General features: G+C 38.7%; 2 protein-coding genes across 3 annotated transcripts; one reads left to right on the forward strand and one right to left on the reverse strand.

Annotated features, from left to right (window-relative positions):
* Positions 1-975: 975 nt before the first annotated feature.
* Positions 976-3,124, forward strand: LOC145782967 (general transcription factor II-I repeat domain-containing protein 2-like). Its single transcript, XM_082594725.1, has 2 exons — positions 976-2,742; positions 3,110-3,124. Exons 1-2 carry the CDS (start codon positions 976-978, stop codon positions 3,122-3,124), a joined length of 1,782 nt encoding a protein of 593 aa, XP_082450851.1.
* Positions 2,997-16,095, reverse strand: LOC145783267 (protein O-mannosyl-transferase 2-like). 2 transcript variants are annotated; one of them, XM_082595088.1, is made up of 12 exons: positions 16,030-16,095; positions 14,094-14,230; positions 13,457-13,662; positions 12,451-12,578; positions 11,624-11,795; positions 10,397-10,562; positions 9,080-9,225; positions 6,676-6,765; positions 6,149-6,329; positions 5,757-5,887; positions 4,634-4,855; positions 2,997-3,966 (listed from the first exon to the last, which is right to left on the reverse strand). In XM_082595088.1, the coding sequence occupies exons 1-12, from the start codon at positions 16,077-16,079 to the stop codon at positions 3,481-3,483; spliced, it is 2,115 nt and encodes a 704-aa protein (XP_082451214.1). In that variant the 5' UTR covers positions 16,080-16,095; the 3' UTR covers positions 2,997-3,480. The 2 variants fall into 2 exon arrangements, with proteins under 2 accessions (XP_082451214.1, XP_082451215.1); XM_082595089.1 differs by lacking the exons at positions 14,094-14,230; positions 16,030-16,095 and having other exon boundaries at positions 13,492-13,607.
* Positions 16,096-16,852: the final 757 nt, after the last annotated feature.

Genomic DNA, 16,852 nt, shown 5'->3' on the forward strand with positions numbered 1-16,852 from the left:
TGGTACCACCAAACTGACAAAAGGCACGCAAAAATTACAGTAAATAAAGAAATTGTTTAAAAAAAATAACCTACAGCGAAAGGTACAGGAAATTTGCGCAATACAGCTTGTTACATACAGCAGTAGAAAAGTTCATTGTTTATTAGCAAAAAGGGCATTGATCTTGAGCTGTTTCGGTTTTGACACGGATTTGACACAGCTGTAGAGCTGCTTTTTACACGTGATAGTTTTTCACGCGGGAAAAAAAGTTAATTAGTTTATACAGTACTGCACGTACAACTGTTGCTTTGAGTTATTTGAAGGTCAGCTGTAGAGCTGCTTTTTACACGTGATAGTTTTTCACGCGGGAAAAAAGTTAATTCAGTTAAAGCAAGTTAAAGTCCCTGCTGAAAACGACGTAACAAAATAAAGGGAAGACATTTTGCAAGCAGCAGCGCTAACTGGATTAAAAGACTGACCGTTCGGGGTGAAGGTGATGGCTTAAAGTGACGTTATAAACGAACAAAAGACGTCTAGGGACCAATAAAGGGTGCTGTTACATGTGAATTGACGTTATAGGCCAGGGGTGGGCGAACTACGGCCCGCGGGCCGCATGCGGCCCGCGAGACCATTTTATGCGGCCCGCCGGCACTTGCAGAAACTACTACTCATCACTTATTGTTTTAATTAAACAGGTTACATGACAAAATATTATTCCCTTTACGATTGTGTTTTTCTCTTCAGTTTCAGTGCGTAAACACACACACGTCAGTCGCGCATGTATTGCAACATGCTCTCACGCATTGTTTGATTCAATTGTTTGATCATAAAATACAAATACGGTAGCGGCTACCATAGGCCTACCAGTACTTCTACTTTCCTCAAAATAGCTTTTCATTGTTATTTGAGACGCACAGTTTAATAGTTTAATGTTTTCTACTTCGACAGGATTTTTGTTAAAAAATAAAAGATTTATATTTTTACTCTGTTAAAATAATGAGTGCTGTTAAGAAGCGAAAGATTGAAGACGAAAGTCGTGTTTTCAATAAGGAATGGACTGTTAAATACTATTTTATCGAAATTGGGAATAAAGCAGTTTGCTTGTTGTGCCGTGAGTCCGTGGCTGTTTTCAAAGAGTACAATTTAAAAAGACACAATCAAACCAAGCACGCAAACTTTGGACAAAATTTTACCAGTGAAGAAAGAAAACGGAAATGCCAAGAGCTAGTGAACAAGCTGAAGAAACAACAGAGTGTTCAGTCGACCATACAAGAGGCTGCAACGGAAGCCAGTTTTATGGTTTCTTATAAACTTGCAAAAACGAACAAGCCGTTTTCAGACGGTGAGTTTATCAAGGAATGCATTTCTGACGTAGCTAATATCATGTGTCCAGAACAGAAAACCAAAATGGATAGCATTGCCCTATCGAGGAGAACTGTGGTTAGACGTGTTGGAAAAATAAGTGACGATCTCATGAGTCAACTGAAGGATACAAGCAAACAGTTTGTGTGGTATTCGCTTGCATTGGATGAAAGCACCGATGTACAAGACACTGCACAGTTGTTGGTATTTATAAGGGGAATGGATGCTAATTTTCAACTGACTGAAGAGCTACTTAGTGTCGAGTCCCTAAAAGACAGAACAACTGGTAAGGACTTGTTTCGTGCTGTTGAAAACTGTATTGCAAGAACTGGGCTGGAGTGGAATAAAATGGCAAGTGTAACAACTGATGGAGCTCGTGCTTTGACAGGAAAAAATGTAGGGCTGTTGAAGTTGATGAATGACAAGATCAAAGCAGAACATCCTGGCCATGCTCTCATACCACTTCACTGCGTCATCCATCAAGAAAGTCTGTGTAAAGGTGCACTGAACATTAAGCACGTTACTGATTCAATTGTCAATGTTGTCAATCTTATCAGAGCCAGGGGGCTTAACCACAGGCAGTTCCGGGCATTGCTGGCAGATTTAGAAACTGAATATTTGGATGTCCTCTACCACAACCATGTCCGCTGGCTGAGCCTGGGCAAAGTATTGAGGAGAGTGTGGGAGCTAAGAGAAGAAATCGTGATGTTCCTGGAAATGAAAAGCATTCACTGTGATTTTAGTACGAACATAGTTGATGAAGAGTGGAGGTTGGACTTTAGGTTTGCCATTGATATCATGCAAAAGTTGAACGAATTGAATGTAAAACTTCAGGGCAATGGTTTATTAGCACACGAGATGTACGTCCACGTTAAATCATTCCAAATGAAGCTGTCATTGTTCCTCAGACAAGCTGGTAACAACAGGTTTTGTCACTTTCCTTTGCTGAAAGAAGCAAACATTTCTGGTGAACTTGCAGCAAAGTATAAAGTTCAGTTGGATACCTTGGCTATCGAATTTGGCAGAAGGTTCCAAGACTTAAAGAACCTGGAACCGCAGTTTAATATGCTCAGCTCTCCATTCACTACAGAAATTTATTCGGCCCCTGAGGATTTACAGCTGGAACTGCTGGACTTGCAAGCAAATAATAACTTGAAAGAGAAGTTTAAGTCAGATTCACTGCCTGACTTTTACAAGTCATTGTCTGACGATTTGTTTCCAAACTTAAAAAACTTTGCTGCTAAGTTTTTGACACTGTTTGGATCCACATACATATGCGAACAAGCATTTTCTTGTTTAAAAATAAACAAGTCGAAGAACAGGTCTTTGCTGACAGACACCAACTTGCATGATGTTATGAGGATATCTACCAGCAAACTTGCTCCCAATTTGCAGAAGATTGTGAAAAACTGTGAACAGTTGCACAAGTCTCATTAACTTTTGTGATGATGATTGCATAGCTTAAAACGTAACTGAGTGTGAAATACAAAAATTGTATTTAATATGAATATGCGTTAATTACACACCGGGAAAATTTTCCTACTTTGTAATGAGAGTGTGCGGCCCCCCGGCTGCAACATTTTTTCAAATGTGGCCCTCAGTACAAAAAGTTTGCCCACCCCTGTTATAGGCGATGCTGTTGTAGCCGAACTACAATGTATGTAAAAGATAGGAATTTTGCCGGGACCGAGCGAAATGTGACGTAATAGGCGAATTGACGTTATAAACGAAGCCGTTATAAGCGAATTCTACTGTAGTACACTTACAGCTCGTCGTCGTGTGAGCCTCTGGGGCCGAGAGTCTACCTACAGCTGACACACACCAAAAAACTTCTGCCTATTTTTAACGACATCGACGCATAAGATGTTTCTTAAAATGCCAAAAATTTACTTCGAAAGAAAATACAAAATTTTCAGCCAAACCTTGATTCAACAAATCGAAACTAACATGGGTTTTTATAAACTGCATCACATGGTGGCAGTAAATATTTAAAAAGGTTATCGAGAGTTAAAAAAAGAACATTTTTCAACTAACCCCGCCTTCCAACTAACCCCACTCTCCAATTTTGAATAAGCGGCTGTGCTGACATCAATAAATTTATTAATATTAGGCTACCAATATCACGTTTTGAAACATTTATCAAGCACCGTAACACAAATGCCAACAAGTGTAAAAGTTATGAAAAACAATACTGGATAGAATGGATACAATGGTATGGTGGATAGAACGCGATTGAAGGTGCGATATTGCAGCAAATGAATCGGACAAAGTGATCGACAAAAAGTCAAGCAATGTAGCAGAGAGCATACATGCAAAAATGTGCGCAGGAAAGTAGTGGTGGAAAAATAACACGCGAGACATGGCGAAAAATGGGAGGTAATGGATAAGCCACCCAAAGAAAAACCACCAACATACTCTGCGAATCCGATAAATCTTGACATCGTCTTCTTGAGAGGTCTTTACCGGACATGAGTTTCCCTTGATGCTGTTTTCATTTCTCGCGTCGATCACAGCAGTCAGAAGGGCGATGATGAGGAACGTAGGCAAAGACAGCAAATTAATCCACCAAACGATCGGAGTTCCTTTCAGATATAAGTGGTCTTCATGTTTTGAAAACAACTTTGGCTGTGAGGAAAACTTTGTCAGTCACTTGCAAGTTTTCACCAAAACATTACAATTAACCGAACAACGAGTTGAACAATCATTACATTTCATCTCAAGGTTCTATTGCTACGCCCAACAAAAGTGATCGGTAAAAATACCAACTTAGGTGCATCCGTACACCTTCGAAGCATTTTCATAGTCAAAAGTCAGTTATATCGAACTTGACACAAGTGATAGCTGCAGAAAAAGTTTAAAAACCGTACAAACATCGATGGACCAGAAGTTATTCTTAAGTGTTTTAAAAACAAAACTTCTTAAAACAAACTTTACAATTTCATAAATTGGGTTGGTTTTGAATCTTTACCTACGGACTGACAAAGCCTTGATTGTTTATTCCTGGTAGTTTCACATACTTGTAGAGGCTCTTGACGCAGAGCCGGTTACCGAGATTGACCGAGTGAAGTTTTTCCGATTGCTGAAGTGTTGTTGCCGGGGAATTATTCCATTCACCAGGTGCCGCTGAATGGAGAGCAGTCCTGAAATGCGTTGCTCAAACGCACATCCCGAGAGTCGAACTTGCGAACCACTGCGCAAACGGAGCGGACACGGCAAGGTTAAGCATTCTAGATCTAGAGTTCTGTAAGATTTTGATTGAAACCGTCAAAATATATTGTTGTTCGTTCGTCACCTTGTCGTTGAGCGGCCACTGCCACGGCTTCGATGTAAGCTCTCCTGGAGAACTAACAAGTTTTGAATTCAAATAGAACATGACTTGGTGAGCCTCAATCAACTTCGACAGAAACGAAAGAGTCGGGATGGTTTTCATGGGAGCATTCTTGAGAGCAGACTTGCTGCTTTCAATGTACCAAACACAGTTTCCCATATGGCGTGGACTGCCGGTACAAGTTATCTGGGGAGAGTTAGATGAAGCAAAGAAAGTGAGTTCGATTCCTTGCCGAAGCATGTGCGTTCGCTTTCACAGTTGCAAAGTGCACCTTAAAATCTAAAAGCGCCATTTCGTATAAAATTTGTGTGACAACATAAAAATCTTTACGACAAATATTAAACTTGATGATGATGATGGCGTATGAGCGATCTTTCCAGGCTAGATTGGAGGGCAGGAAATCTTCAGCCACTCAGCAGTCTCGTCGTCCAGGACCCTCAGACCATGCGCACCGTGTGGAGGCCGGTGAGTTAGGCAGTGGTGGATGACATGGTCTGCGGTCTGTTCCGTGGCACCACACTCGCATTCTGATGAAGGAGCCAGGCCCCACTTGTGCATGTCCGAACGAAAGCGGCCGTTCGGACATGTTCGGGTGAGTTCACCCCGGAAGAATTTTCCGCCGCCCTCCAGCACATAAAGCCAGGTAAAGTCCCGGGCCCTGACCACCTATGCCCGGAGTTGATACTCCATGCTTCTGCTTCCTTAAAGTCCTGGTTAAAAGACTTCCTTTCCTGCTGTTTGCGCCACCTGAAAATTCCCAGAATCTGGAGAAGAGCCCTTGTGGTTGCAGTTCCCAAGCCGAAGAAGCCCCTAGGGGACCCGAAGAGTTATATTAAACTTGAAATGGGAAGATTGAATCATTGCGAATCCAACTGCCACAGTACTTTGTCGTACAGTGGTGTTAAAAGTATTGTTTTAAAAATATCAATTTTCAAAACATTGTCAACATATCTAGGGGCGGTTTTTCTGGGGTTGGCGTATTAAAACAAGTTCATATATCGAATTAGTGATTTTACAGCTTGTACATAAGTTGTACAGTAGCTGTACAGCTGTTTAATGATCTTGAATCACAGACCAAACTCATCACCTCATGTTGTTTCTTCCCCCACTCCGGCAACGCTTTGTTGGTTGAGCAAAGGTAGCAGTTTGCCACAACATTTTCAAGCTTGAACAAACAATCCACCGTACATAGTCTCTGCTGCTCATCTTCCAACGGCGCTGAACAAATGGGACTAGGTTTCATTTATGTTGAAAATTACATGAGATAGACTGGTCAAAAGAACCGTTTTGATAGAGACACGATTTCTTTCTTATTTCTGCGTTGCCCTGCCCTTTTAGTATGAAAGCAAACGAGCTTGCCTTAAATTTAATTGTCGATGACTGCAAATCTACATGGTAAAGCGTGCTTGCGTCGCTTTTTAACGATAGAATATGGTCAGTCCATGTTAACAAATTAATAAGAACCAAACGTTTTCATACGTGATGTACGAATTTTCCAATAACCATTTGATTCATTGCCACTGGCAACAGCCGCCACCATTAAATGCCAAGTTGTTAAAGGTGCCGCTTTCAAGTAGTTGAGCTCATCAACAGTGACCGCAGCGGAGGTTTTGGTCAGAAAATGATTCAGTTTCACCACGTCCCCATTTCGTAAAAATCCCTTGTGAATAAAAAAAAGTTGCACTTAATAAAGTAAATTCGTCACATAGATGACCTTACAGGTCTTTCGTTGCCATCCTATTGTGCTGATAGACACTCAATTTGTATGTACTTTTTGTTTGTTTATCGCCAACAAATCAATAAAGTAAATTCGTCATGATATTCATTAGTTATGATATTCATAATTGCTATGACTTCAATAGTTGAAGCAAAAAACAAAAAAATTCAAATTTTAATAAAAACGACGCTACATACAAAAGGTAAACTAAACTATAAAAAGTTATTAAACTGTGATCCATGTAGTGCATTTCATACAGAAATCAAAATAGTTTTGTTCTATTTCATACATCGCCTTTGCTTGTTGAGCTTGCCTTTGCTTGTCCTTTGCAATCAACTTCCCACTCGTTGTTAGCATCGCGCAGTGGATAACCCGTCACCTTAGAGTTAAAAAAACATATAACGATCATGAGGAAAAGTGTCACGGCAAAGTTGATGCAAACTTAAAATTTTTTTATTGGCAGCATTTATTGATCGATTGATCGCTTCATAAGCTGATGTCCTCGACAATCTTCGAATTTGCTTGAAAAGTTTTTCAATTGATCTACAACTTCAGTTCACAGTTCAAAATACAAACCATCGACATTGCAAAACATTATAATATGTTGCTACAAAAATAAATAAAATAGCACAAAATTATTTTCTAAAAAAATTGGCATTGGTACATTTTTTAACAACCAACAAATATATTTTGGTAAGTACACACCCAGTTCTAGAGACGATTCACAATCATGCACAAGATTTCAACCTATAATGCCAAACTCTCTACTTTAGGCAGCTTAAATAGAATTTGTGGAACTCAGTAGTGGCTTCTAAATTTAACTTAAATAATAATCGAGTCTTTCTCAAACAAAATAAGCCAAATTCCCGAACACTGATAATCTGGTCGAAAAGTTAACTAAACGTCAGCGGGAAAACGGTATTCGAATGTTGGTTTTAGAGATGTACCGATACCAATATTTTGGCCGATACCGATCCCGATATCACTTTTTTAGGCCGAGACCGATACTGATACCGATATTTTGGCCGATACTTTGGTGTTACAAAAAGAAGCAATTTTGGTGTTTGCAAGGAAATATATCAAATGCTAAGTTTTACCTTATTTGCATAAAACTATTAAAAAAAACTTTGGATTGGCATAATTTATTAAAGATTTAAGAATCCAATCTCAACCACATTGTTGTGTCATAATAGTAGGTTTTATTAATGAAAGGCCACCGTAATTGACGATTGGGGTATAAGGGAAGAAACATTACATCATAATTGGGGTTTCTGAAAAATTAATAAAATGTTTGCGCAAACTCTCCAAATAAGGCTATCATAATTGATAATAAGATGTAAAATGTAAACCAAGTGATTTGTGTAGTTGTACAAAAACTACTCGACAAGTAATGTGCCACCTAAGGGCGCTTGTCGTTTGGTTGAAAAGCTTTTGCCAGGCCAAGACTACCCAGGTAGCAAAAATGCACAATTCTGCATAGCTCCCACCCCGCCAAACGCTCAAAAAACCTGTGCAACTCGGCTGCCCCCAGCAAGCCGGCTCCACCAGTCGGCAATTCAACTTGCACCCTTAGCCGCAACAAAATCACCAAGCCCAAACAATGTCACAGCAGAATAAGTAGGCCCAAAAAGAAAGCAATGGGGCCACAAATCCTCAAAAAAACAATCAAAATGGTCCCGTTGCGCCCAAGATGACAACCTCATTGCGAAGAAAGGAGCGTCCCCCCCGGCCACCAGCACAAGGCTGAGCACTCACCAGCACAGCGAGCTGCCGCGACCCGCCAACCACAACGGTGCAGCTTCCACACTAGCCATTTCAATTCTTGTCGATGTCAATTCTTGCTACAAAACGGCTGCCGAGAAACATATAGTTGATTGGATGGTCTAAATGGCTAGTGTGGAAGCCACACCGTTATGGCCAGCGAATCGCAACAGCCCGCCGCACCAGTAAGCGCCCAGCCCCGTGCCGACAGCAGGGAAGGACACTTCCCCCCACAATGAGGCCGCCATCCCAAGCGCAACAAGACCACTTATTGATTAGTTCAGTGAGGATTTGCAGTCCCACCGCCCCCACCCCGAGCCCACCCAATCCGCCACGACATTGTTCAAGCCTGGTGAGTCCACCACAACGAAAGGCGGAAACCAAATCACAAACTGACAGAACCAGCCCACCAAAAATAACCAAGCCACACGGGTCCCTCAAACGTCCAGCAATGCAAACACGATGCAAAACTACACATTCCCGCCACCTGGGTACTGGGTAGTCTTGGCCTGGTTTTATCCTCTGCTGAGAGTAAAAAAGAAACACAAATGATAAACATTGTAGAAATTGAGTCTCCTTCACAACTTAAGAATCGAACAACGCAAAACTGCTGAAACAAAACGTTTTGTTTGAGTGAAAGAGTCACTGTAAGCAAACAATGCCAAAAGATGCGCCCATGAAGTCATGGGAGTGTGAGGTATCAAAAATTTGATCAGGTTGTTATTTTTCTACTTCAATGTGACGACATTGACGTTAGTTACTACTTTAAAAAATCTATATCTTTGCTTCTGCAGAAAATCCGCAGAAAACGCCTTTTTTTACACGTTTAGTATCGGCCACAGTATCGGCCAAATTTTGCCGATACCGATACTAAAAAAATGGCCGATATCACCGATACCGATATATCGGTACATCTCTAGTTGGTTTCAAACCTGTTGCAACCGGATTTGGCCAGCCTTGGCAGGATAGAGTAAATGGTGAGAATGCAAATACACTTTTTCAGCGTTGAAATTACGCAGCGTCGTTAAAGAATCGCATTCACCATATACCGGAACAGTCAAATTGTACAAAGCATTGCCTACAAAGAAAAAAAGATATAAATTATGTGTGTTGAGCATCCAATGAAGCTGCAGGAAATATAACACTTCGCTAAACGTTTTAATCTGTCAAACAAGAGAAGACAAAACAATGTGTATGTTTGGGTAAAAATTGACTTGTGAATTTCAAGAAGATACCATGTTTTATCGTGCCGGTGGTCACAAATCTTTGGAGTCAAACTTAGAATTATTTTAGAACAAAGATTATTGGAGCAGTAATTACGGTACAATAGTCCCCGCTTATTAAGCCTACGGTTCATAAGCCCACCCGCTTATTAAGCCCAATTTGGTCCGTCCGGAATTACTCCCACTCATTCCTGTAATAAGAAACGCCGCTTTATAAGTCCAAAACCCGCTTCATAAGCCTAATTTTCGATTACATTTGCTTGAATTATATAAAAAGCGTCACAACTTACTATTTTTCGTCTTGCTTTCACGCATAATGACGCCGCTAACTCAGTTTCTAATTCAATTGTTTCGTCATAAACCGTTTAACCTCGATCTCATTTCACTGGGTTGTACAAAACATGGCTCATTGCTAACAAACTTGAAACAAAGGCAATTTTCGGGAAGAACGATCGTGGTGTACACTGTACAGTTGTTAACAAATTTAACAACTTTTAGTCATAGTCCAGTCGGCCATACTCATTACGGTACTCAATTGTGCGTATGAGAGTGACAGAAATTCGTAAAAGAAAATCCATTTTACACACAAGAAATCCAAGTCAAAACTTTTAGCTCTTTCATAAAGAGCTCTTTCATATATCAACCTATTGCTTCCTTGTTTTTGAATAGTTAGATTGGTGATGGAGCAGCGTGTATTATGAGAGATGCAACATAGTAAGCTATGCCTAAGAACCCTCACTAAGGTACCTCGCCAGGGATAAGAGACAATTAAGACATCGCCATCGCCGCTTCCACCCAGTGTCTCTGCAAGCTTGGTATGCATTTGCTGGTATGGTTGAATAAAAACAATAACCTGCGCCATGTCTCAACAAGGACAAAAACACGTCATGTTTGGAATCAACAGCCCAAATATATACCTCAAGATGTTTCTAATATTTGAGGCCCCAAATATATCATAGTTGATCGGTGCAATATAGTAGTTATAGCACTATGATAGGCTCCTGCCATGGGAGCCACCCACGTTACCTTTCAGTCCAGCTTGAAACTTTGAACTGTGAAAAGCTGCAGCATCTCCGGTGGATACAAGAAATGAGAAGTGGATACCAAAGATTCCAATATAAACAGACAATGGAAGTAAAATCAAACAGAAAATACGAGAAACGAAATGCTTCCAAAACAAGTACGCACCATGCTGCAAAAAGAGGAAGTTATGAAGCTCGAAATCATATGACGTAACAATAAAAGTGATAGATTTTGACTGTGGGAATTTTCATCTTCGCACTGAGAAAGCTTCTGTTCGCATATTTGTAAAGACTTTGTGCCACTGACTCAGGTCAGACCGAGACTGGCAGCGTGTTCCGCTTATTGGAGTGTTGTTGCCTGTAAATTCATTACTCATTTTTTTAGGTGCCAATGAATAGAAAGCAGTCCTGAAAATACGTTTTTGCTTGGAGTAGCTGTTTCTTGGAGAGGATAGCGCAGTCATTAAAGAAATGGCCGCATCAAATTAGCAAATCAATTTTCTACTTTAGATTGTTAAGTACATAGGAAATAAAGAAGTTAATTCACCATACTAGATATAATACTGTACTTTTGGCCAAAAGAACCAACGATAGCTCGTTGCAAATGGCAATGGAGCTGCTCGCTCACTAGAGTCCATTATGTAATCAATTTTTCATGGCTAACAATTTGCTTTGTTAAAAATGTGATGAAGAAAACTCCTAGAAATTGATATCAGCAATGAAAACTCATAAATAGATGCAACATCACAATAACACAGCACATATCATTAACTGTATTCTATACCTGGTCTAAATTTGCACCGTCACTATTTGGCCAGGCTTGTAATTGCGATATAACTTGTGACGTTTGGCTTCGATCACCGCAAGCCGCGCGAGAAACTAAATTAGTCTCGCGCTTACCTTCAGATGATCTCACACTTTTTGTAAGTTACACGTTTCATTTTTTGACTACGTTGAGCAAAATTCATTAGTTTTTAGTTTGGTTGAGATAATGAATGGTCGTTTGTTTGCTTGTCACTAAAGTTTGAGAAAAGGAAGAAATAAAACAGAAGTTGCAAAATTGTTTCTTTCTATTTTCATAGCGTCAAAACTTAGAACAACAGAGAAGAACAAGCCGTTCGCGCACAAACTTAGGTATTGTCAGTTTTATTGGACCATAAAACAAAACTGTATGATATGTCAATTAATTGTATCAAATTCTGTAAATACGGCTAACGTTTACATTACTTACAGTTGATATAAATCCCAATACAGTCCATAAATCACTTGCTGTCCAAAGCCCAACATATAAGACAGTAAAAATACCGACAAACTTGACTGAAACTGCACAGCCCAGACATATTCCAGTTAGCACAAGCCACGTCCACCAAAGTGGGCAAAAACTATCATCTTGTTCCAAGATCCTTTACAAACGTGAAACGTTTTATACGAATACGATACTACCTTTCAAACCGGCCAAATTATATTATTCTCTGTTTCACAAATTTTCTGATCTATCAAATTCTGAGTCATTCTATCAACATCACTTAAATATTGCTATCTACAGTATGATTGATTTGTAAATGTGCCTTTTCATATAAACTTTAGTACTTACTACATAATTCATAACAATTGTTATCAACACCATTACACCAATGTTAAAAATAATAAAGGTTATTAAACAATAATATTGCAATATTAAGAAATTATATAATATTATATATATAAATAATATGCATAATAATAATTACTAATTTATGATGGTAAGGTATAAGGCTGATGCATATTTCCAGTTTATGGTTGTTGGATCACCCATAAAATAGAATTGATCGACATAGTGCAGATATGTATCTTAATCTTTGAGCTACCATGATTGGTAAAACTACAACGTTTGGCCAAGTATCACGAAAATGCATATTTTGTAGGAACTATCCTAGTCCAACCCTCATAATACGGGGAATATAAAAAGTTAAATTGTGTTAATAAATATTCGGGCCTCTGAAAAAAATTAATGCTAAAAGCCAAGCTTAGCAATTCATTCTGTTGATACTTTTAACAAGATGTTTATTGGATAGTCACCTTAAGTGCGACCATGATTGATGTGGAGACATTTTAATGACACACAAAATGGATAAGAACATGAAGAAGAACATAATCGGATCAAGCAGGATGAACCGAGAAAGTGTCACTAACCCAACATCACAAACCTGTTGGAGAAGTATAAATTCCATTAGCTTAAAAGTGATATGCTGACCTAGGTTATATTATAGGAAATACAATTTTAATTATTTATAGGACTTGATCAAAAACAACATGGCAGAGTTGTTCATTGCACAACAGTGAAGAAGCATTGCACAGTGTATGTGAACATCTTGCTAAACGCAAGGTTAGTTTCAATTCATGTATTGTGGTGTTTTGTGGCAATCAAGAAAATTTATGTATACTTATCAAGCTGAAATAGTTTTATACAATAACTGCAATACAATACACTGACTAAACTTCCAATTATAATGACAAACTACACAAGCAGTTTGCATTTAGATTACCATATGCAATCTGGACATTGAAAAACAACAGTTTTGAAATCTTAGATTTGTAGCCTTAGCACTTGGGTCTGCTACTATTCGACTAGTCCGATTCGGCGAGTGCCCTATTCGGCGAGAGCCCTTTTCGGCGAGTTCCCTATTCAGCGATTTTATGAATTTTTTTTTTAAATTATTGGGTACCGTAGCCTAATTATCATTGCCGCTTTTACATCGTTTTAACGACGCTAAATGTTAAAATAAGACCCTAACCCCCAATCCCTAACCTCTAACCCCTAACCCTAAAACGGCAATGATAATTAGGCTACGGTACCCAATAATTAAAAAAAAAATTCAAAAAATCGCCGAATAGGGAACTCGCCGAATCAGACTCGCCAAAACGGGCCATTTCGTAGCACTTAGCAGTACATTTTAAGTTAAACTATGTACCGATAGTCCGGTACATTACTGATTACTCAACATGATTCGATAGCGGTTAATGTAATTGTTAATATGCTGGTGATAAAAAATTCAGAATAATCAGACAGTATGATTAAACCAACCAAAAATAGTGATGTAAGAAGAGAAGCTGTTTTACTTTCAGTTGCTTCATAAACGATCATACCAGCCACAGCAACTGTCATGCACCCAAGCATTGCACAGCCCACTCTCATGTATGTGTAAGGAGCCATATACTCCCCACGTTCATCCAAATAGGTGTCGCCAGGATTGTTAAAAGAAAAAGTGCCGTTGTATGCAGAAATCCAACCTTAAATCACACATCAAGTTAAAATTGGAGTCTCTGTAAAAGATAATGACCATTCAACAACCGTAGAATGAAAGGTGTCAGCATCTGAGCCACTGAGAGTGAGAACACATGACAAGAAGCGGACTGAATTGTTTTAAAGTGAAACTTGGCTTCCAATGCCTTGTATCTGGCTCCACATAATCCAACCTTTCTACTGAACGTGAGCTTGGAAATGACAAGCTATCTTCAGAAAAATGCCTAATTGACTAATTTCTTGAAGTAGCTTGCTGATAAAAATGAATTACCAAATCAAAAAGGTCAAGTTTTATTTGATACATTATACCGTATACAAGTACTGGTAAGTGAACTAATAAATGAAGCTCAAATTAATTGCTTTGTTTATATAGCATACTTTATCCAACAACAAAATATCTGTATAACTCTTTGCCTACCAAAAAAGGCAATGATCAGCTTTCCAAGCGGTGGATGAACATCATTAAAGTATGTTCCATTGATGTATAAACCAGCCATCTTTCCAAAGTGCGTTTCATCCCAACAAACATATGGAGGCCAGTTAATTTTGTAAAGCCTGAAAAATGTTAAGCAAAATATTACGAATTAAACCATAAAACATGTTAACAGTACAAATACCGTACATGTATTATTGTATACAAACCATCTGTCGGCTGCATAGCCAAGTGGTGAGAGCGCTGGAACGGCAATCGAAAGGGCGCCGGTTGGACACTGCTCATGAGCATGCAGCTGTGTCTTTGCGGAATGGCTTGTTTTGGCGAGTCCGATTCGGCGAGTGCCCTATTTGGCGAGTTCCCTATTCGGTGATTTTTTGATTATTTTTTTAAATTATTGGGTACCGTAGCCTAATTATCATTGCCGTTTTAGGGTTAGGGGTTGGGGTTAGAGGTTAGGGTTAAAGGTTAGGTGTTAGGGTTAAAGGTTAGGTGTTAGGGTTAAAGGTTAGGTGTTAGGGTTAAAGGTTAGGTGTTAGGGTTAAAGGTTAGGTGTTAGGGTTGGGGTTAGAGTTAGGGTCTTATTTCAACGTTTAGCGACGTTAAAACGATGTGAAAGCGGCAATGATAATTAGGCTACGGTACCCGATAATTTAAAAAAAAATTCATAAAATCGCCGAATAGGGAACTCGCCGAAAAGGGCTCTCGCCAAATAGGGCACTCGCCGAATCGGACTAGCTATTCTCGGATATGACAATTGATAAATACGATATGCATATGCAAGACACATGGCCAAAGTTTGAGAAATGCTGTAAGCGTAGCCTAATGATTTTGCAAAAAAATGACCAGATAATGTTCTGATTCCATTCTTGTTACTCCTTACTTTGGTATCTTGTACCCCTGAAGGGTACAGAGGCCAGAAGTAAAAGAATGCACAATATTGTGCATCCAATCTGGCTGATAGTAGAAAAACAAAACTTTGTTTATATTCAATTGTTTATATTAGAGCAATTTCAGCTGCTAAAGGAACTTATTCATACTGTATTGCTTGGTATATTTTACTGCATATTGTGGTTCATATTACAACTGCATTTAAGAAAGTAATAGGCTATTGTATTTATATTGACTTTGATGTAACTTGTATGTTGACTTTGGGTCTGCTACTATTCGGTGAGTCCGATTCGGTGAGTCCGATTCGGTGAGTCTGATTCGGTGAGTTCCTAACCTCTAACTCCTAACCCCTAACCCTAAAACGGCAATGATAATTAGGCCACGGTACCCGATAATTAAAAAAAAAAATTGAAAAAATCCCCCGTTAAGGGATCGGACTCACCGAATCGGACTCACCGAATCGGGCCATTCCGGTTGACTTTAATAGAAGGGAAGATAAACGGTAAAAGAAGTAAAGGCAGACCAAGAATGATTTGGACAACAAACATCACAAAATGGACAAAATTAACTTATGAATGTGCAGTACGCACAGCTCATGGTTGAGAACAATGGCGCATTGTATCCAACCCTCCATACGAGGAAGGAACAAAATGATGATGATGATGTAACAAATCTTGTAAAACATCACTGTGTTGTACTTGCAACTTATCCATGCCTTTCATGTGATATATATTGTAGTAGTTTTATTGCTGTTTGTATATTTGCAACCAATGAGTAGAAACCCATTGGTTGAAAATAATTTCCATTGTCATGCCTGAATTTGTTCATCAATAAAACAAAACAAAAACTTTTTCAAAACAACACACCAAAATAATAATAGCATTATAAAAAACATATGACCACATAAAATTTTTTAGCCAAGAAAAAAAATTGGGTGGTAAAGAGTTAACAGCGCCATAGCTGCAAGGTAGCCTAAGCTTGTGGGTAGCAACTTGAGTGTAAAACATTTAATTCAATCACTTAAACTTACCGAGTCAGTAAAGAAACAGAAAACGTTGCACCAAATACAAATACTGACATATAAATTTCTTGAAACAAAAATGTTATATCCTAGTAATAGGGCAATAACAAGCTTCTAAGATACAATCAACAAATGACAAAATAAAATCTAAACAAAATGTATTATTGCTGCCAATAATTTGTGTTTTAACTTACAAAACAAAGTAACTTCGTCTATGATTCAACAAAGCAAACTCTCTACCAAAGCTTTATAATTTACAAAACATTGGCTAATAAAACATTAATTCAATTTCAAAACCTTATAGAAGTTTTATGCTGTAACATTTCTGGTAACCAGTCAAACCATTTAATAATAATTAATGACACATAGCCTGGTAGTCTACTACAATTTTGCACTCATCAAACGCTGGCATTTGCACAACAATCTAACCTCTCAGTGTAATTTATTAATCTGAATCGATTTCGCTAGCCTATAGCAATAACATCTTCAGCTAGCACACCCATGGCCTAACTGCCAGTCTTGTCCAAGTCCAGATGTGAGAATTCATGCTCCTATGATAATTTTTTTGTAACAATTGAAATCTAATTGCAACAATGGAAAAAATACAGTACCGTAGAGGTTTTGTTTTCATGCAACGTGGAAAAATAAGATGAATGACTAGGCTAGGCCTACTGTACTACTACACAAGCTGAAACTTTCTGAAAGTAGGGTCATTCTTTGTGAAATCATTCAGAAAGTCACAGATTTTCAAGAAATTTTACACAGTTGTAGAACATAGTTTTCCAAACAAAATAAGACAATTTGAGAAAAACTGGGCCAGTATCAGTATTTA

The sequence above is a fragment of the Aplidium turbinatum genome, chromosome 14 (assembly GCF_918807975.1).
Source record: "Aplidium turbinatum chromosome 14, kaAplTurb1.1, whole genome shotgun sequence".
NCBI lineage: Eukaryota > Metazoa > Chordata > Ascidiacea > Aplousobranchia > Polyclinidae > Aplidium > Aplidium turbinatum.

Bases quoted from the DNA above. Each gene is read 5' to 3' on its own strand.
- LOC145782967 (XM_082594725.1), top strand. From the start codon at position 976: ATGAGTGCTGTTAAGAAGCGAAAGATTGAAGACGAAAGTCGTGTTTTC.
- LOC145783267 (XM_082595088.1), bottom strand. From the start codon at position 16,079: ATGTCAGTATTTGTATTTGGTGCAACGTTTTCTGTTTCTTTACTGACT. The intron at 10,563-11,623 runs GTAAGTAATGTA...CTCTTTTTGCAG, and splicing joins TATTGGGATTTATATCAACT to CATGGTGCGTACTTGTTTTG. The intron at 4,856-5,756 runs GTGATGAGTTTG...AACTCTCCCCAG, and splicing joins GGGGGAAGAAACAACATGAG to ATAACTTGTACCGGCAGTCC.